Source organism: Pongo pygmaeus, chromosome 7 (assembly GCF_028885625.2).
Source record: "Pongo pygmaeus isolate AG05252 chromosome 7, NHGRI_mPonPyg2-v2.0_pri, whole genome shotgun sequence".
Lineage (NCBI taxonomy): Eukaryota > Metazoa > Chordata > Mammalia > Primates > Hominidae > Pongo > Pongo pygmaeus.
Window position 1 is genome coordinate 59,597,705 of NC_072380.2, and position 20,681 is coordinate 59,618,385.

General features: G+C 48.1%; 1 protein-coding gene across 2 annotated transcripts; it reads left to right on the forward strand.

The window, feature by feature from the left end:
• Positions 1–22: 22 nt before the first annotated feature.
• On the forward strand, positions 23–20,459 carry MCM4 (minichromosome maintenance complex component 4). 2 transcript variants are annotated; one of them, XM_054498118.2, is made up of 17 exons: positions 23–171; positions 288–371; positions 669–833; positions 1,205–1,368; positions 1,457–1,558; positions 1,915–2,010; positions 2,096–2,191; positions 3,734–3,872; positions 8,468–8,688; positions 9,640–9,760; positions 12,052–12,311; positions 12,768–13,133; positions 13,598–13,725; positions 15,111–15,318; positions 16,976–17,204; positions 17,957–18,090; positions 18,933–20,459. In XM_054498118.2, the coding sequence occupies exons 2-17, from the start codon at positions 302–304 to the stop codon at positions 19,023–19,025; spliced, it is 2,592 nt and encodes an 863-aa protein (XP_054354093.2). In that variant the 5' UTR covers positions 23–171; positions 288–301; the 3' UTR covers positions 19,026–20,459. The 2 variants fall into 2 exon arrangements, with proteins under 2 accessions (XP_054354093.2, XP_054354094.2); XM_054498119.2 differs by having other exon boundaries at positions 40–150.
• Positions 20,460–20,681: the final 222 nt, after the last annotated feature.

Genomic DNA, 20,681 nt, shown 5'->3' on the forward strand with positions numbered 1-20,681 from the left:
CCTCCCGGAGGCGGAGCCACGTACGAGCGCCGCTGTGATTGGTGAGGCCCCGCCAGGGGTGGAGACGACCTTGCCGCCGGCGGGAACTCTGGGTCTCGCGGTTTGGCAGCGCCACTCGCCAGGTGGACCCGGAGTCCGCGAGCGTCGTCGGCAAGTGGCTGCCTTTACCCGGTAACCGCGCGCCGGCGGGGAGGGCGTGGCGCGGAGCCGACGGGAACGTCCGCGCTGCGGAGCAGGGCAGGGAAGCCGGGAGGCGGGCCCGGCCCGAGCTTGTCCTTGTCGCGCAGGTACCCCGAGCACCATGTCGTCCCCGGCGTCGACCCCGAGCCGCCGCGGCAGCCGGCGTGGAAGGGCCACCCCTGCCCAGACGCGTGAGTCCCCCGAGCCGGGCCCACTACAGCCCCCTGCGCCGCCCCGTCTGCCCTCTCTTGCCAGAGCTGGCAGCGCTGGGTGGGTGCGCGGACCCCGGGCGCTCAGCCTCGCGCTGCCGCCTGGTGCGCACAGACACCCACAGCAGGCTGTGGCCTGGGTGCTGCTTAATTCGATTGCCCATTTGCCTCTTTTTGGTTTGGTTCAGTGGTGAGTCATAATGCCCCAAGGGACAGACAAATCCAGGAAGGCCGGCCCTGAAAGTTAATGGCTGTCTTTTTTGTTTTGTGTGACACAAGCTCGAAGTGAGGATGCCAGGTCATCTCCCTCTCAGAGACGTAGAGGCGAGGATTCCACCTCCACGGGGGAGTTGCAGCCGATGCCAACCTCGCCTGGAGTGGACCTGCAGAGCCCTGCCGCGCAGGACATGCTGTTTTCCAGCCCTCCCCAAATGCATTCTTCAGGTGCGTGTCTGAAGATCTAGGTTATGCTGTGCTTGATACACAGCTGATGCTTTATCTGCTCAGGTTTACTGGCTTTATAACAGCTGTCATAACGCCTAAAGCATCCCCTCTGCACATGAGTGAGCATGTTCTTAACCAGAGGAGCTGAACGGAGTGCAGAAAATAGTAGTTTTAGGGCTTAGTGAGCAGAGGAAGCAGTTTCTCTGGTGCTTTTTTTAATAGAATATTTAAGAGTGCTCAGAATCTCAACCACCACAGGTTGCAATAAATATTCAGTTTGCTGTTGTGATTAGATGGTATAGATCAACAGACAACATGCTGTAATTTCAGGTTTGATATGCCACCAGAATTTCCTAATTTTGTTTTTATAGCTATCCCTCTTGACTTCGATGTTAGTTCACCACTGACATATGGCACTCCCAGCTCTCGGGTAGAGGGAACACCAAGAAGTGGTGTTAGGGGCACACCTGTGAGACAGAGGCCTGACCTGGGCTCTGCACAGAAGGGCCTGCAAGTGGATCTGCAGTCTGATGGGGTGAGTATGCATTCTCCTGAAACCATCTTATGGCGGGTATCATGTGGGTAACTCCATTTTCATGATTCTCTCATGTTTTTCTGTGTAGGCATCAGCAGAAGATATAGTGGCAAGTGAGCAGTCTCTAGGCCAAAAACTTGTGATCTGGGGAACAGATGTAAATGTGGCAGCATGCAAAGAAAACTTTCAGGTGAGCTATATGTATTAAAATTCTTACTTTGAGCTCTGAAAATGTTGGGAGACCGTGTTTAATAATCTATATCTAAGTAGCCATAATGACTAGAGGGCCACCTGTGGTGGCTCACACCTATAATCCCAGTACTTTGGGAGGCCAAGGTCGGAAGATCACTTGAGGCCAGGAGTTTGATAGCAGCCTGACCAATATAGTGAGACTCCATCTCCGAATTAAATTTTAAAAAAGAAAAAGGAAGAAAAATATTATTTATTTCTGTCTCCTGATAGTGACATACTCGTAACTTTGTGTGTTTTTAGTAGTTGCCTGTTCCCAAATGCTGTATGCCTAATATGTTTTCTCTCCACTTAAAGAGATTTCTTCAGCGTTTTATTGACCCTCTGGCTAAAGAGGAAGAAAATGTTGGCATAGATATTACTGAACCTCTATACATGCAACGACTTGGGGAGGTAATCAAATACTCTTTAAATTCAAGTTCTGTGTTTTAAAATAGTTAAATTAGCAAAATATAACTTGTTCATTTTTATTTTCTAGATTAATGTTATTGGCGAGCCATTTTTAAATGTAAACTGTGAACACATCAAATCATTTGACAAAAATTTGTATAGACAACTCGTCTCTTACCCACAGGTAAGAATTTAGCTTTGACCTTGATGAATTTTAGTAACTGTCTAGAAAGAATGTTTCCAGATAACAGAAATTCCTCAGTAATGAAAATAGTATGCACAAACACTTTAAGAAACTGAGTATCATATCCTTTGGCCGGATGTGGTGGCTCCCACCTATAATCCCAGCACTTTAGGATGCTGAGACAAATGGATCACTTGAGGTCGGGAGTTCAAGACCAGCCTGGGCAACAAAGTGAAACCCCATCTGTACTAAAAAATACAAAAATTAGCCAGACGTGGTGGTGCGTGCCTGTAGTCCCAGCTACTCGGGAGTCTGAAGCGGTAGAATCACTTGAACCCCGGAGGTAAAGGTGCAGTGAGCCAAGATGGCACCACTGCTCTCCAGCCTGGGCAACACAGTGAGATTCCATCTCAAACAAACAAACAAACAAAAAACCATGTATCATCTCCTTTAAGATGAACATTTTTTTTTTCACATTTTAATGTTCCTGAAAGTGGGATTTGTATTACTATCAATGACAGGTTGTGGTTTACTTGGCAGTGTTTCTCATGTAGAAAAATGATGAATCTTAAAACCGATAGCTTCTTGGGTTTCATGAAGTAAGTTATCTTAAATGGAAATACTTTAAATGAATTACATACTTCCTGCTGCTTTGAAAGAATATACTTATTGTACTGTAGACTTTTACTTCTAAGCCTCAGGTCAGTTTTTATTAATGAAGTATCAGCTCTGTTGACTCTGGGTGTAGTCTTTGGAGGCAAGCAGACTTGGTTTTTGAATCTTGGTTTTGCTGATTACTGGCTGCATAACCTTGGTCAAGTTCCTTAGCCAACCAAAAGCTGTTTCCTCATCTGTAAAATGGGAACCATATGTTAAGAAATTTGAATAAATATGATTTAACTTACTTTGGTATCTTCAGGCATGGTGGCTTATGCCTGTGATCCCAGCACTTTTGGAGGCCAAGGCAGGCGGATCACCTGAGGTTGGGAGTTCAAGACCAGCCTGACCAACGTGGAGAAACCCCGTCTCTATTAAAAATACAAAATTAGCCAGGCGTGGTGGCACATGCCTGTAATCCCAGCTACTCAGGAGGCTGAGGCAGGAGAATTGCTTGAATCCCAGAGGTGGAGGTTGCAGTGAGCCGAGATCATGCTGTTGCACTCCAGCCTGGGCAACAAGAGTGAAACTGCCTCAAAAAATAAAAATAAATAAATAAAAAACTTACTTTGGTATCATTTCATTATAGAAGGAAAATAAAGTGTGAGGTCAAAATCTTTTTCCCTTCTAATAGAAAGCATAAAATATGCCAGTATACATCAAGAAGGCACTTTCGTATAAATTATCAAATTTAACCCAATTGAGAATATGCAGACATAGATAGTTCAGCATACCTAAATTTGAAAACAGCACGTGCATGATTCTGTAGGGTAATACTTCGGGGGCAAGACATGTTGTCTTGTTTTTATACTTTGCTAATCTGACATGCCTTTATTATATTTAACACTGAGATATGAATACAAATACATCTTCATATTTTTACAGGAAGTTATTCCAACTTTTGACATGGCTGTCAATGAAATCTTCTTTGACCGTTACCCTGACTCAATCTTAGAACATCAGATTCAAGTGAGACCATTCAACGCATTGAAGACTAAGAACATGAGAAACCTGAATCCGGAAGGTAATGTATTTTTTTTTTTTTTTTTTTTTTTTAATTTCTGAAGTATTTATTGATCATTCTTGGGTGTTTCTCGGAGAGGGGGATATGGCAGGGTCATAGGATAATAGTGGAGAGAAGGTCAGGAGATAAACACATGAACAAAGGTCTCTGGTTTTCCTAGGCAGAGGACCCTGCGGCCTTCTGCAGTGTTTGTGCCCCTGAGTACTTGAGATTAGGGAGTGGTGATGACTCTTAAAGAGCATGCTGCCTTCAAGCATCTGTTTAACAAAGCACATCTTGCACCACCCTTAATCCATTTAACCCTGAGTTGACACAGCACATGTTTCAGAGAGCAGGGGGCTGGGGGAAAGGCCATAGATCAACAGCATCCCAAGGCAGAAGAATTTCTCCTAGTCAGAACAAAATGGAGTCTCCTATGCCCACCCCTTTCTACACAGACACAGCAACAATCTGATCTCTCCTTCCTTTCCCCACACTTCCTCCCCTTCTCTTCAACAAAACCGCCATCGTCCTCATGGCCCGCTCCCGATGGTCGCTGTCTCTTCGGAGCTGTTGGGTACACCTCCCAGACAGGGCAGCCGGGCAGAGGCGCTCCTCACCTCCCAGACAGGGCGGCTGGGCAGAGGCGCCCCTCGCTTCCCAGACGGGGCCGCCCGGGCAGAGGCGCTCCTCTCCTCCCAGACGGGGCGGCCGGGCAGAGGCGCTCCTCACTTCCCCGACGGGGCCGCCCGGGCAGAGGCGCTCCTCGCTTCCCAGACGGGGCCGCCCGGGCAGAGGCGCTCCTCAGTTCCTCCCAGACCGGGTGGCAGCCGGGCAGAGGCGCTCCTCACCTCCCAGACGGGGCGGCCGGGCAGAGGCGCTCCTCACTTCCCCGACGGGGCGGCCGAGCAGAGGCGCTCCTCACTTCCCAGAGGGGGCGGCCGAGCAGAGGCGCTCCTCATTTCCCAGAGGGGGCGGCCGGGCAGAGGCGCTCCTCACTTCCCAGACGGGGCGGCCGGGCAGAGACGCTCCTCACTTCCTCCCAGATGGGGTGGCGGCCAGGCAGAGGCGCTCCTCACCTCCCAGACAGGGCGGCCGGGCAGAGGCGCTCCTCACTTCCCAGACTGGGCGGCCGGGCAGAGGCGCTCCTCACCTCCTAGACGGGGCGACCAGGCAGAGGCGCTCCTCACTTCCCAGACGGTGTGGCGGCCGGGCAGAGGTGCTCCTCCCTTCCCAGATGGGGCAGCCAGGCAGAGGCGCTCCTCACTTCCCAGACGGTGTGGCGGCCGGGCAGAGGTGCTCCTCCCTTCCCAGATGGGGCAGCCAGGCAGAGGCGCTCCTCACTTCCTCCCAGACGGGGTGGCGGCCAGGCAGAGGCGCTCCTCACTTCCCAGAGGGGGCGGCCGGGCAGAGGTGCTCCTCACTTCCTCCCAGACGGGGTGGCAGCCGGGCAGAGGCACTCCCCACCTCCCAGACGGGGCGGCCGGGCAGAGGTGCTCCTCATCTCCCAGACGGGGCGGCCGGGCAGAGGTGCTCCTCATCTCCCAGACGGGGCAGCTGGGCAGAGGTGCTCCTCACTTCCTCCCAGACGGGGTGACGGCCGGGCAGAGGCACTCCTCACCTCCCAGACGGGGCGGCTGGGCAGAGGCGCTCCTCACCTCCCAGACGGAGTGGTCAGGCAGAGGCGCTCCTCACTTCCCATATGGGGTGGCGGCCGGGCAGAGGCGCTCCTCACTTCCCAGATGGGGCAGCCGGGCAGAGGTGCTCCTCACTTCCTCCCAGACGGGGTGGCAGCCGGGCAGAGGCGCTCCTCACCTCCCAGACGGGGTGGCCGGGCAGAGGCGCTCCTCCCTTCCCAGACGGAGTGGCCAGGCAGAGGCGCTCCTCACCTCCCAGAGTGGGCGGCTGGGCAGAGGTGCTCCTCACTTCCTCCCAGACGGGGTGGCGGCCAGGCAGAGGCGCTCCTCACCTCCCAGACGGGGCGGCTGGGCAGAGGCACTCCTCACCTCCCAGAGTGGGCGGCCGGGCAGAGGCGCTCCTCACTTCCCAGAGTGGGCGGCCGGGCAGAGGCGCTCCTCACTTCCCAGAGTGGGCGGCCGGGCAGAGGCGCTCCTCACTTCCCAGAGTGGGCGGCCGGGCAGAGGCGCTCCTCACTTCCCAGATGGGGCAGCTGGGCAGAGGTGCTCCTCACTTCCTCCCAGACGGGGTGGCGGCCAGGCAGAGGCGCTCCTCACCTCCCAGACGGGGCGGCCGGGCAGAGGCACTCCTCACCTCCCAGAAGGGGCGGCTGGGCAGAGGCGCTCCTCACTTCCCATATGGGGTGGCAGCCGGGCAGAGGCGCTCCTCACTTCCCAGACGGGGTGGCGGCCAGGCAGAGGCGCTCCTCACTTCCCAGATAGGGCAACAGGGCAGAGGCGCTCCTCACTTCCTCCCAGACGGGGCGGCCGGGCAGAGGTGCTCCTCATCTCCCAGACGGGGCAGCCGGGCAGAGGCGCTCCTCACTTCCTCCCAGACGGGGTGGCAGCCGGGCAGAGGCGCTCCTCACATCCCAGATGATGGGCGGCCGGGCAGAGGCGCTCCTCACTTCCCAGATAGGGCGGCCGGGCAGAGGGGCTCCTCACATCCCAGACGATGGGCGGCCAGGCAGAGACGCTCCTCACTTCCTAGACGGGGTGGCAGTGGGGCAGAGGCTGTAATCTTAGCACTTTAAGAGGCCAAGGCAGGAGGCTGGTAGGTGGAGGTTGCAGAGAGCCGAGATCACACCACTGCACTCCAGCCTGAGCACCATTGAGCATTGAGTTAGCGAGACTCCGTCTGCAATCCCAGCACCTCGGGAGGCCGAGGCAGGCAGATCACTCGAGGCCAGGAGCTGGAGACCAGCCTGGTCAACACGGCGAAACCCCATCTCCACCAAAAATACAAAAACCATTCAGGCGTGGCGGCGCGCGCCTGCAATCCCAGGCACTCGGCAGGCCGAGGCAGGAGAGTCACAGGAGCCCGAGGCAGGGAGGTTGCAGCAAGCCGAGATCCCGGCAGTACAGTCCAGCTTCGGCAACAGAGGGAGACCGAAAAAAGAAGGAGAGGGAGACCGAAAAAAGGGAGAGGGAGAGGGAGGGGGAGGGGGAGGGGGAGGGGAATGTATTTTTCATAGGATTACTTTTGTTGAAGGAAAATGCCTTACATGAAAACAGTCTTGTTTCATTGAGAAATTATGAAAGAAGTAATTGGTGGTGGTAGTCAAGGTGACAGATTATAAATTGACAATAATATAGATTCAGTTATCCTATATACTTATGAACCCCCTATACTTTTTAAATTTAATTGAAGTTTCTGATATGAGAGATACGACTATTGGCCAGGCACAGTGGCTCACGCCTATAATCCCAGCACTTCAGGAGGCTGAGGCAGGCGGATCACCTGAGGTCAGGAGTTTGAGACCAGCCTGGCCAACATGGTAAAACCCCTTTACTAAAAATACAAAAATTACCAGGGCGTGGTGGCACATGCCTGTAGTCCTGGCTACTCTTGGGAGGCTGAGGCAGGAGAAACGCTTGAACCCGGGAGGCGGAGGTTGCACTGAGCCAAGGTTGTGCCATTGCACTCCAGCCTGGGTGACAGAATGAGACTCTGTCTCCAAAAAAAAAAAAAAGAAAAAAAAAATTAGATTTTAAAGACTTGAGGATCACTTGAGGCCAGGAGTTTGAGACCAGTTTGGGTGACATAAGAGACTCCATCTCTTTTTAAGAAGAAATTAGCAAGGCACAGTGGCTCACGCATGTAATCCTAGCACTCTGGGAGGCTGAGGTGACGGGCTTACTTGAGCCTGGCAGGTTGAGGCTGCAGTGAGCCGTGATTGCACCACTGTACTCCAGTCTGGGCAACAGGTTAAGACCCCATCTCAACAACAACAAAATTGTAGAGGTCTCATGAATCAGTGGCATGATAGGGTGATCTTCATGGCTAGCAGTGGCTAAATACAGGCCAGAACAGGGTAGCTTGTCGGAAACCAACAGGGGAAATTAGTTGGGGGCAGTGGGATCTTCAAAGGGAAAAAGTTGTCTGTCAGGAAAGGTTCAAATAATAGAGGAAACGAGCAAGAGTGAAAGATCAGACCATCTAAGGAGTTCTCCTGTGTGGATAGTAATGACTGTAAATTATAGAGGACTTTTTGTCTACCAGGTGCTCTTACTAGGCTTGAATACATTGGCACGTTCAGTCCTTGGCTCTGGGGTAGGTGATGATACCACCCCATTCTATAGAGGACACAAAATGTGCACAGAGAGGCTAGGGTCAGGACTCAGTCCAGGCTGTCTGGCTTTTTTCCTGACACAGCAGGGTGTCATACAGGAGGCCAGGTGAGTGAGGCAGGAGGCAGGGAGCAGGGTAGGCAGACAAGAAGGGAGCGAGGGATGCCTGCTGGACAGGGGCCCTGAGGAAGAAGGGCCAGAGGTTCGCTGGGCTTGAGAGTCTCCTGAAGACATAGCCTGCAGACGACTGGACACAGAAAGGTCACCCTAGGCAGACTCTTGGGCACCTAGTGCCTGCCTGTGGTCCCAGCTATTCCTGGACCTCTGTACCTCAGGTCAGGTGTGCTGACCTCTCTTCTTCCCTCACAGACATTGACCAGCTCATCACCATCAGCGGCATGGTGATCAGGACATCCCAGCTGATTCCCGAGATGCAGGAGGCCTTCTTCCAGTGCCAAGTGTGTGCCCACACGACCCGGGTGGAGATGGACCGCGGCCGCATTGCAGAGCCCAGTGTGTGCGGGCGCTGCCACACCACCCACAGCATGGCACTCATCCACAACCGCTCCCTCTTCTCTGACAAGCAGATGGTGCGCAGCCACCCTGGCCCCCCAGGCTATGCTTTGCCTGTCTGTATCCTCAAAAGGCCAACTATAACTTGTCCCTCGGACCCTGAGCCTCACTTCCCGAATGGCATCCATCCCTCTCTGGTCTTGTGGATTTCGTTAGTGGCCTATGGGCTAAATATGCAGAGCACGCAAAGCCCCTGCTTCAGGGCACTGTCCCTGTGCTGTTGCCAGTAGCACTGTCTTGTTAGAGACACCGTATTTTCATGGCCTAAAATGCTTCAAACGTTTGAGATGAGAATACTTGGTTAAATGTCATTCTGCTTTTTCCATTGGTAAAGGATTGAGGAATTTTTCTGAAATTTTTTCACAAATTTTACTTTCTAAGAAGTTTGGTCTTTTTCCTCTCTATTCATGAAATTTTAAGATGAAGTTATTAAAATGACAGAAAAAAGTGAGGGGAAGGTAGAAAATTGCTTATTTACCATGATTGTGACTGTAAAGATGTGGGAGGACAGGATTTGAGTTTTTCTGTGACTGTGTGTGCATGGTTTTTTTAATGTTGCATGGGACGGAGAGCTGGAGATAGGCAGGCACCCTGCTCCCCAGGAGCACATGGCCTCATATTCTCAGAATCCTGCAGGCCTCCAAAGTGGGTTAGAGAAAAGCCCCGCATCCTTAGGCCTCTAAGAGGGTACCTGGTTTGGAAAGGCCTTCCTCGATCCTGCTTTATGAAAAGCATCTCAGCTTTCCCCACCGCAGCTCCCTACACTCCTTCCTCTGTTTTGTTGCTGTCTGCTGCAGCAGCTTCTTTAGAAGAAGTAACTTCTAAAGAAATAATGAGAAACATGGACAATCATTTATGCGGGGATATGCACTGCAGCCTTACGTGGCAAAAGCAGTACAAAGACATGCAGATTTTGTCCCCCTGCACTCTCTTTGTGGCCCACATATCCTCTGTTTGCTGCCCTTCAGATCAAGCTTCAGGAGTCTCCGGAAGACATGCCTGCAGGGCAGACACCACACACAGTCATCCTGTTTGCTCACAATGATCTCGTTGACAAGGTCCAGCCTGGGGACAGAGTGAATGTTACAGGTAAGAGTGTAGGTTTGCACCAGCACTTGAGTATGTCTGTCTTGCTTTCAATGCTGTGCTTTAGTGAGTCATTGGACTTGATCACAGGTCCAGTTCTGCCTCCAGTTGTCACTGCTTGTCTTTGAGACTGTGGGGTGTATCCCCGCTTTATCTGCCACTTTTTTAACTGAGTACCACGGCCCAGCAGTATGAAGTTGTTCAGTTCTTCCCAAACTTGAATGTTGGAGCTCATGATTCGTGTGATCACTCGCCTCTTGATACCTCAGTATCCTGGAGCTGTGTGTGTCTCAAGTCAGTACTGTTGGCATCATGAGAGAGCAGCCTCAGACAGGCTTGTATGGGTAAAGTTTGAGTTATGCCATCAGCTCAGAGAAGTATTACTCACCAATGCTGGAGTTTTAAGTAATTTTTACTTATTTCCCAAATGTATAGCCAAGGGTTAACATTTGTTTGTTACAGAGAAGAATGGGTCAGAGTGACTTGTTTCCATGTGTAGAAGCTGAGGTTCAGGGATGCATAGACAGCAGTAGCTCAGATGCCACGGTAAATCAGGACCCAGAACCCAGGTCTCCTTCTCTTGCTGCCACAAGAGTGCTCTTTGCACAGCACCACATGAGTGTGGTAGTCTTCCTTTTGATGCTGTAGAGTCACAATGGATTTTGGTTGGGCGCAAGGGAGTGTTGATGGCAGCATGGTTCTTCATTGATGGGCAAGGTGGCGATGGTCACGGAGTGCCTGAATCTGCTCCTGAGCGGAGGGCCTGGGGCACACACCACGCATCGGCTCTTGTCTTCAGTGAGGCAGTGCTCACCCTGTTTCTTCCCCAGTGTGAAGTCCTGCAGTTATCACTGGCAGTCTTCCGTTGTAAAAGTACTTGAAGTCATTGAGAATTTGGAAGAATGTGTAGTCTTTAGTGAGTGACGTGCGCATTTCCAGTCCTGCTACCCTGAAACCTTTGATAAAGTATTTAGTCCAATATTTTAGTTTCCTCACCTACAAAGTAGAGTTAATGTGGTGATACATGTGTGAGGGTATTTGGGGCCAAGGGGCTGTGGAAAGTGCTGTGTAGATGTGAAATAAGTATCAATGCTGCTCTGTGAGATAAATCATCCTGGGCCACTTTAAACATAATCATCCATCCCTAGCCTATATTGGAGTGAAGAATAGTGTGTATTCTAAGAATGTGTGTAAACTGGTTTGTTGTGTTAAACAAGAATTACATTGACCCATTAAATAAACAAGGACAGTGCTCTGTGCCATTGCGTTGAGATAGCTGTAACAGGGAAAGGCCGGGCTTTCTCCAAAACCTGCAGGAATCAGCCTGGAGTTAAAGCCTTCTGGTTTGAAATCCAGAAAAGACGCACATCAGATCAGACCTCTGTATGTGGGGAGCCTGGCTTCCAGAAGAATGCATGATTTGCATGCTTTTATCGGGGGTGGTGGGCGGGTTGGAGGGACCTAGTCTAGTTTTAATGACTGGAGGATTTTAGCATTTTGTTGCAGTCAAGTAAGTGCTAGGCAGATTCTGTACACTCAACTTAGGGAAGTAAAAATACTGCTTATTAAAAACAACCACGAACCCAGCATTGAGCTAGAAGCACAGCAGCTCCATTTCGCCCTCAGGGTGACTGTATGCCCGTGGGCATGCTCACGTAGCTACAGTTGCCCTGGAGCACTGCTGATTAGTGGGCCCAGGTGAACACGTCTTTGGGTCTATCATTTGCAGAAACGTGTGTTCTTTCTCTTTTGTTTTGTTTTGTTTTGTTTTTGAGACGGAGTTTCGCTCTCGTCACCCAGGCTGGAGTCCAATGGCACGATCTTGGCTCACCGCAACCTCCGCCTCCCAGGTTCAAGCCATTCTCCTGCCTCAGCCTCCTGAGTACCTGGGATTACAGGCATATGCCACCACACCCGGCTAATTTTTGTATTTTTAGTAGAGACAGGGTTCTCCTTGTTGATTAGGGTAGTCTCGAACTCCCGACCTCAGGTGATCTGCCTGCCTCAGCCTCCCAAAGTGCTAGGATTACAGACATGAGTCACCTTGGTTCTTTCGAGCTTGTCCGTTTCCTACTGCTATTTCCCCGCTTGCTCATAGCGAGCGGGAGCTTTGCAATGTGGGTCTGAGTCCTGGGCTTGGGAGGGTCATTTAAGAGACAGTGGAGCTCACCCTTTCCAGGGCCAGCCCGGCGTGGTGCCTCGCTCTGAAGTGCACCTGTTGGCTACGCTGGTTTCTGAGCCACTCAGAGGAAGATATCGGAAGGTAAAAGTGCATCTCCTGGTTGTGCCCTTAGGCATCTATCGAGCTGTGCCTATTCGAGTCAATCCAAGAGTGAGTAATGTGAAGTCTGTCTACAAAACCCACATTGATGTCATTCATTATCGGAAAACGGATGCGAAACGTCTTCATGGCCTTGATGAAGAAGCAGAACAGAAACTTTTTTCAGAGAAACGTGTGGAATTGCTTAAGGAACTTTCCAGGAAACCAGACATTTATGAGAGGCTTGCTTCAGCCTTGGCTCCAAGCATTTATGAACATGAAGATATAAAGAAGGTAACAGTGGATTTTAAACTAGGGGTTGGGATTTATAATTCTTTGGGATCAAATAGTATAAACATCCACTCCGCCACTCGAGCCATTCGCCATAAAGGACAGAGTTGTGGCCTGTTAGAGCAAGTGCTGGCAACCTGACTTGCCATTGGTTAAGAAGAATCATAGCATTGTCTATCCTCATCTCTGGTCTAAACTTAAGTTTCTAAACAGAAGAGGCCACACAGTGTCAGAATAGGGATTTGCATGGCCACCATTCTGGTGTAATGATAGGTGCTGATGAATTGGTCAGTGATAACTTAAAGCATATCAAGCACTTTCACGAGCCTTTTTATACCTTCCTCTGATTTCTTAATTGTAGTTCTTTATAAGAGAGAAAAGTACCTCTAAAGTTTAAACTACATCTCAGTTACTGTGCAGAAAATGAATGTTTAGACTTGTCTCTGTTTGATTATTTAGGGAATTTTGCTTCAGCTCTTTGGCGGGACAAGGAAGGATTTTAGTCACACTGGAAGGGGCAAATTTCGGGCTGAGATCAACATCTTGCTGTGTGGCGACCCTGGTACCAGCAAGTCCCAGCTGCTGCAGTACGTGTACAACCTCGTCCCCAGGGGCCAGTACACGTCTGGGAAGGGCTCCAGTGCAGTTGGCCTCACTGCGTATGTAATGAAAGACCCTGAGACAAGGCAGCTGGTCCTGCAGACAGGTGCTCTTGTCCTGAGTGACAACGGCATCTGCTGTATCGATGAGTTCGACAAGATGAATGAAAGTACAAGATCGGTATTGCATGAAGTCATGGAACAGCAGACTCTGTCCATTGCAAAGGTGAGTTGCTTTCTCCACCGTGAACATGGATATGTTTAAAATATGTGGACCCTTGAAAGACAGCATCTGTAGAACTGTGCTGTGCTACCTTGGTTCTAACTTGGGGAGATTGATAAGTGCTTTTCACATCATATTTCAGCTAAATCTCAACATATCTTCTACAGGGTGTCATGTTTTGTCTTTATTGCTGTACTAGCCTTGAGTTTGTCCTAAAGCTCTTGCAAGGTGCCTGCTTCCTGAGAAAGATGTGGTTATAGCATACATTCATCTAAACTCAGTCCTTGGCATGAATCTGAGGACAGGGCTTATCCAGGTGAACTGCTGAAGTCAGTAAAGGCAACATGGCTCAGGCAATAGAAACGCGGTAGAGGGAATATGGGTTTAGTAGGTGGCCGGGCAAAGACGGTGCTTGTTAATTGCCAGCGTCAGGGAGAGGCTTCTAACCGTACTCTTTTCTCTGATAGGCTGGGATCATCTGTCAGCTCAATGCGCGCACCTCTGTCCTGGCAGCAGCAAATCCCATTGAGTCTCAGTGGAATCCTAAAAAAACAACCATTGAAAACATCCAGTTGCCTCATACTTTATTATCAAGGTATTAAAACAGATTTTTATTTTGTTCATTTGTAGAATATTCAGGGTGAGATTGAAAAGGAGCTGCTAAGATTCAGCAACTGCTAATGGAAACTCTTCACTCTTATCAAGATGTTTCAAATTTGGTTGGTCAAGAGTTTTCACGACAAGGATGATGTGTGTTCTGATTTGTTTTTGAAGCAGTTGGGATGTTTCCCTCCCACGCCGTTTTCACATGGCTGTCACTCACTACTCTTAGTCCTAAAGCCACTGCTGAGAATCAACAGAGAACAACTCCGTACAGTAGATGAGGCTCTGAAAAGTTAGATTTATTAAAGTGCAATCACGTAATCTTCACTCTCGGCCCCACTACAAATATTGGACATTTTTCATAAATGGATTTTAGGTTTTAATTACTTGCTTTTTTTTCTTTTTTTTTGACAGAAGTTTTTTTTCCCCAAAAACAGTTAAATGTGTTTTCATTCAAATCTTTCCATTGTCAGCCAGGTACAGTGACTCACACCTGTAATCCCAGCACTTTGGGAGGCTGTGGTGGGTGGATCGCCTGAGCTTAGGAGTTTGAGGCCACCCTGGGCAACTTGATGAAACCCCATCTCTACTAAAATGCAAAACATTAGCCTGGCGTGGTGGCACATGCCTGTAATCCCAGCTACTCGGGAGGCTGAGGAGGCACAAGAATTGCTTGAGCCTGGGGGAGTGGAGATTGCAGTGAGCTGAGATCGTACCACTTCACTCTAGCTTGGGCTACAGAGTGAGACACTGTCTCAAAAAAAAAAAAAAAAAAAAAAAACTTTCCATCGTCAAAATTATAGTAACCTTTCCCTAAAGGAAGACTTCCTTTGACTCAGCTGATTGGTCCCCAGCCGTTCCCTGGGCCGACCTAAGGGCTAGGGACAGCACAGGGTGAGTGGGGTGAGTGGATGGACACAAAGGCCCTTTCCGCACCAGGCAAAGATGCTTCTCCCTGGTGGCGCTCACAGGGTGCACATTCACTGCACATCTGTGGTGCTCTGTAGTACGTTGTTTGTAGGTGTATTGGTGTCTCAACTAGGAAAACAGTTTTTTTGTTGTTGTTGTTGTTTGTTTTTTGTTTGTTTGTTTTTTTTGAGACAGTCTCTCTCTGTCGGCCAGGCTGGAGTGCAGTGGCGTGAACTTGGCTCACCGCAACCTTTGCCTTCCAGGTTCAAGCGATTGTCCTGCTTCAGCCTCCCAAGTAGCTGGGATTACAGGCACGCGCCACCACTCCTGGCTAATGGTTGCATTTTTAGTAGAGACAAGGTTTCACCGTGTTGGCGAGGCTGGTCTCAAACTACCAACCTCAGGTGATCCACCCGCCTTGGCCTCACAAGGTGCTGGAAAAACAGTATTTTTACTTTGTTTTCTTAGGTTTGATTTGATCTTCCTCATGCTGGACCCTCAGGATGAAGCTTATGACAGGCGCCTGGCTCACCACCTGGTCGCACTGTACTACCAGAGCGAGGAGCAGGCGGAGGAGGAGCTCCTGGACATGGCGGTGCTAAAGGACTACATTGCCTATGCGCACAGCACCATCATGCCGCGGTTAAGTGAGGAAGCCAGCCAGGCTCTCATCGAGGTAACCCTGCTGAAAAAAGCCTTACTGTGCCTGTAGCCCACAGCATTAATGTAATTGACCAATCATCTCCTTTAAAATATTAATTATTTTGTTGTGAATAACATACTGTTTTCTTCCTTGTTTTGAGACAGAGCCTGGCTCTCTTGCCCAGGCTAGAGTGCAGTGGCTTGATCTCGGCTTACTGCAGCCTGTGGCCTGTGCTTCTGGGTTCAAGCAATTCTCCTGCTTCAACCTCCCTACTACCTGGGATTACAGGTGCCCACAACCACTCCTGGCTAATTTTTGTATTTTTGGTACAGACAGAGTTTCACCGTGTTGGCCAGGCTGATCTTGAACTCCTGACCTCAAGTGATAGGCCAGCCTCTGCCTCCCAAATTGTTAGGATTGCAGGCGCAAGCCACCATGCCTGGCCTAAGAATAATATACTTTTTGTGTGTGTGTGTGTGTGTGTGAGACGGAGTCTCGCTCTGTCCCCCAGGCTGGACTGCAGTGGCGTGATCTCGGCTCACTGCAAGCTCCACCTCCGGGGTTCACGCCATTCTCCTGCCTCAGCCTCCTGAGTAGCTGGGACTACAGGCACCCGCCACCACACCTGGCTAATTTTTTGTATTTTTAGTTAGAGATGGGGTTTCACTGTGTTAGGATGGTCTCGATCTCCTGACCTCGTGTTCCGCCTGACTCGGCCTCCCAAAGTGCTGGGATTACAGGCGTGAGCCACCACGCCCAGCAATATACTATTTTTTATAACTTTATTGTTTCCTCCCATATTGTAAAATTGACTTTTCCAAATGTTGCAAAAGGGGGAAATAGTTCATTTATGTAGGTAGTACACACACTTTATATGTTTAAATACTTACAAGCATAGTGAATTTAAGATCAAAGACCTGGTTTCAAATACAGGCAACACTACATAGTAATTTGGAAACTGAAAAAGTCATCCAGTTTCTATAAGCTTCCTTTTGCTTGTAAAAAACAGAATGAGCGGTCTTTTAGGTTCACTTTTCAGCATCCTTGTACATGAGCTGAAGTGCACAATGGCACATTTAGGTTATTCAAGCATTGTGATATTAAGAAGGTTCCTGGTGCTTTGATGAGCTTTACATCCTAACTGAGCTCCCAAAAATTCTAAGATGAAAGTTACAGACATTATATAATTTTTTTGTGTGTCATAGTCTTGGGGATTGTTCATGAAGAAATAAGACTGTGTCATCTGTATGTGAAATTGATACAACTTACTTTGAAGCATTCTCCCAGCAGTCCTTATGTGCCCCATGTGAGCACTTTTCCCAGACAGGCCCTGATTCTCCCTATGAGTGCTCACAGCCTGCTCCTCTCCCCACATGTCACATCCCTTTCCTCTGCCACGCCATGCCCATCTCTGTTCTTCAGAGCTACGTTAGATGCCACCCTCTCCAAGAATTCTTCCCAAGCATCTCCCAGTTGGAATATGTTCACCCACCACTGCACGCTGCACATTGATGTCTTCACCTGCGATTTCTGTGGTCTGTCTGTGTAGTCTCTACCACTTGATGAGCTCCGGGGCCCAGGACCATATCTGAGTTCCGTTTACTTAATGGAAGCCTAAGTGTTCAAAATTCAACCACAAAACTAAAGTTGTCACCAAGGAGGTTTGCTTTTGTTTTTATACCTACAATAGGCTTATGTAGACATGAGGAAGATTGGCAGTAGCCGGGGAATGGTTTCTGCATACCCTCGACAGCTGGAGTCATTAATCCGCTTAGCAGAAGCCCATGCTAAAGTAAGATTGTCTAACAAAGTTGAAGCCATTGATGTGGAAGAGGCCAAACGCCTCCATCGGGAAGCTCTGAAGCAGTCTGCAACTGATCCCCGGACTGGCATCGTGGACATATCTATTCTTACTACAGGTTCGTTATTTGCAGTGAACAGAAAAGCTTTTGAAAATTATTTCAATATGCATGTAGTTCATATGTCAGATTTAAGCTAACAGTTAAATCATTTGAAACAGAAGTTCTTAACCTTTTTTGGATTAGGACCCCTTTGAGAATCTGATGAAACTTGCCCTTTAATCTTATCTTGATAAAAATATTAACACACACACAGTTTTGTGTATAGTTTTTTTGTTTTTTTTTTTTACATACTTTAAGTTTTAGGGTACATGTGCACAACGTGCAGGTTAGTTACATACGTATACATGTGCCATGTTGGTGTGCTGCACCCAGTAACTCGTCATTTAACATTACATATATCTCCAAATGCTATCCCTCCCCCCTCCCCCCACCCCACAACAGGCCCCGGTGTGTGATGTTCCCCTTCCTGTGTCCATGTGTTCTCATTGTTCAATTCCAGTTTTGTATATAGTTTTAAGGAGATTCTGTCTCCTCGACTGTCTGGGAAGTTTTGTTAACCCATTTTAGAGAAGTTGTTTGTTTCTTAGCAGCAGCTGCTTGCTGCACAGATGTGTAGACTGTTACAGAAAGCAGCAGCTAGTGGCTTACAGAAAATTCCAAATAATTAAAAACTCATTCCCTTCAAATGTACTCAGCCCCTGTCCCCTTATCTTTCTAGGTGATACTACTAAAGGAATATTTTTGAGAATTTGAAACAATTTCATTTCATAATAGCAAAAAATGTTTTCATTGATTTCTTTTTAAATCAGGGATGAGTGCCACCTCTCGTAAACGGAAAGAAGAATTAGCTGAAGCATTGAAAAAGCTTATTTTATCTAAGGGCAAAACACCAGCTCTAAAATACCAGCAACTTTTTGAAGATATTCGGGGACAATCTGACATAGTAAGTGTTTATATGTATTTTTTGTTTGATAGAGCTTTCTCTTTTTCCTTAATATTGCTTTTGGATTTTTTTCCTTTATTTATTAAATAATAAATATAGATAAGAATGAAGAAAAGGAAGATGAACCATAAGCCATCATCAAGAAATAATCACAATTAAAATTTTTGGCTGGGTGCAGTAGCTCACACCTGTAATCTCATTTGGGACGCCGAGGTGGGCGGATCGCTTGAGGCCAGGAGTTTGAAACCAGCCTGACCAATATGGTGAAACCCTGTCTTTATTAAAAATACAAAATTAGCTGGGTGTGGTGATAAGCACCTGAAATCCTAGCTACTCAGAAGGCTGAGGCAGGAGAATTGCTTGAACCCAGGAGGCGGAGGTTGCAGTAAGCTGAGATCCCACCACTGCACTCCAGCCTGGGCACCAGAGCAGATCTCCATCTCAAAAAAAAAAAAAAAAGAAAGAAAAAAATTGTTATGCCCCTTTCATAGTTGTTATAAGTTTGCTTTAGGTATGAAATATTTGGGTGTCCTCTTGTAAATAAGTAAGGTAGTTGTTTAGTGAAAAGAACTATGCAGGCTTTCAGTACTGGTCCACTTTCCATTGCTGTATTGTCACTGAGAGGGCAGAGTTGATAGTTACAATGTGGACTATACAGATGCCAAGTCTACCACATGGACCATCTGGCCACTCCACTCCTGATTTAGAGCATAAGGCATGTGTACAGCCACCAAAAAGAGAAAGATTCTGGGTGGTACTTTAACATTATAATTATTGTGTTTCTAACAGGTAAAGGAGGGACTTGACGTGTACAATGTTTATTTTCTTTTTCTTCCCCACAGGCAATTACTAAAGATATGTTTGAAGAAGCACTGCGTGCCCTGGCAGATGATGATTTCCTGACGGTGACTGGGAAGACCGTGCGCTTGCTCTGAAGCCTTGTGAGCAAGGAAGGCTGCCTGCATGTCCTGCTTGCTGCACGCCACATGGGTGTGGTCTGCATCTCAGTTGGCCGCCATCAGTGTAAATAGAGCTTAAAGTCATGGTTTAGCTGCATAAAAATTTTCTAACTTGGGTTCAATATTTGTAATGAAGTATCTGTTTTCATTTTTTTCACGTTATAAATAAAAATACTATGCTGGCCGGGCACGGCGGCTCACACCTGTAATCCCAGCACTTTGGGAGGCCGAGGCGGGTGGATCACGAGGTCAGGAGTTCAAGACCAGCCTAGCCAAGATGGTGAAACCCCGTCTCTACTAAAGATAACAAAAAATTAGCTGGGCGTGGTGGTACGCGCCTGTAATCCCAGCTACTAGGGAGGCTGAGGCAGGAGAATCGCTTGAACCCAGGCGGCAGAGGTTGCAGTGAGCCAAGATCGTGCCACTGCACTCCAGCCTCAGCAGCAGAGTGAGACTGTCTCAAAAAAAAAAAAAAACGATGCCAATTTGCAAACATACTGTAAAGATTATTTTCAAGTGCCATTTTATAGTATAGCAGCAGGGCTTTTACTCTGTGTATGCACAGATGCAGTCTAGGGCATGGTTTGTGTGCTGGACTTTCTCATGGCCATCATCAGTATGCGTATGGATTTGATGACAGGCATAGCCAGGGCATATCACCTCATTGGTAAAGGGCTAGAGCCTTTCTTTTTTATGGCAGTTTTATTTTTGTTGTTGTGTTTTTTTTTTTGTTTTTGTTTTTTGTTTTTTGTTTTTTTTTTTTGAGACAGGGTCTTACTCTGTCACCCTGGCTAGAGTACACTGGTACAATCACGGCTCAATGCAGCCTTAACCTCCTGGGCTCAGGTGTATGTCACTATACCCGGCTACTTTTTGTATTTTTTGGTAGAGACAGGGCTTCGCCGTGTTGCCCAGGCTGCAAGCGATATGCCTAGGCTCAAGCGATCTGTCCACCTCAACTTCTGGAAGTGCTGAGATTACAGGTGTGAGCCACTGCACCCAGCCTTTGTTTTATTTTTTATTTTTTGAGAGATATGATTCTTTCTAGAGGTTTTTTTCTCATGGCTACTATTAGATCAGGAATGGGTGATTGGAGATTATTAGATTCTAGGTTAACTTCTACCCCTTTACCCTAATACGTAAAACTTCCTAAATAAATGATAGAAGGAATAATATTTGGTTATCTGGCATTATTTTTCAGTAAGAAAAAAGCTTTACTAACCACTACATTCATGGAAATTTGTAGGGGTAAGTATTTTATAGGTCATAAAAAACACCATAATATAATATAACGAATCTCGTTTTCTTTAAATATAAATTAAATCCTAACAGTCATCTTTATAAAATGACCATAGGCTAAAATTTTATGTGTAAGTACTACTACAATAAATAATTTCTGAAACCTTTAAATCATATGAGTTGGGCCTTTTTTATTACTTAGAATCAACATTTTTTAATAAAGTATCCATAGAAAATGATAGATCTGGCCGGGCACGGTGGCTCACGCCTGTAATCCCAGCACTTTGGGAGGCCAAGATGGCTGGATCACGAGGTCAGGAGATTGAGACCATCCTGGCTAACACCGTGAAACCGCGTCTCTACTGAAAATACAAAAAGAATTAGCCGGGCCTG

Coding starts and splice junctions, on each gene's coding strand:
- MCM4 (XM_054498118.2), top strand. CDS start 302: ATGTCGTCCCCGGCGTCGACCCCGAGCCGCCGCGGCAGCCGGCGTGGA. Junction 834..1,204: donor TCCCCAAATGCATTCTTCAG/GTGCGTGTCTGA, acceptor TTGTTTTTATAG/CTATCCCTCTTGACTTCGAT. Junction 3,873..8,467: donor GAGAAACCTGAATCCGGAAG/GTAATGTATTTT, acceptor CTTCCCTCACAG/ACATTGACCAGCTCATCACC.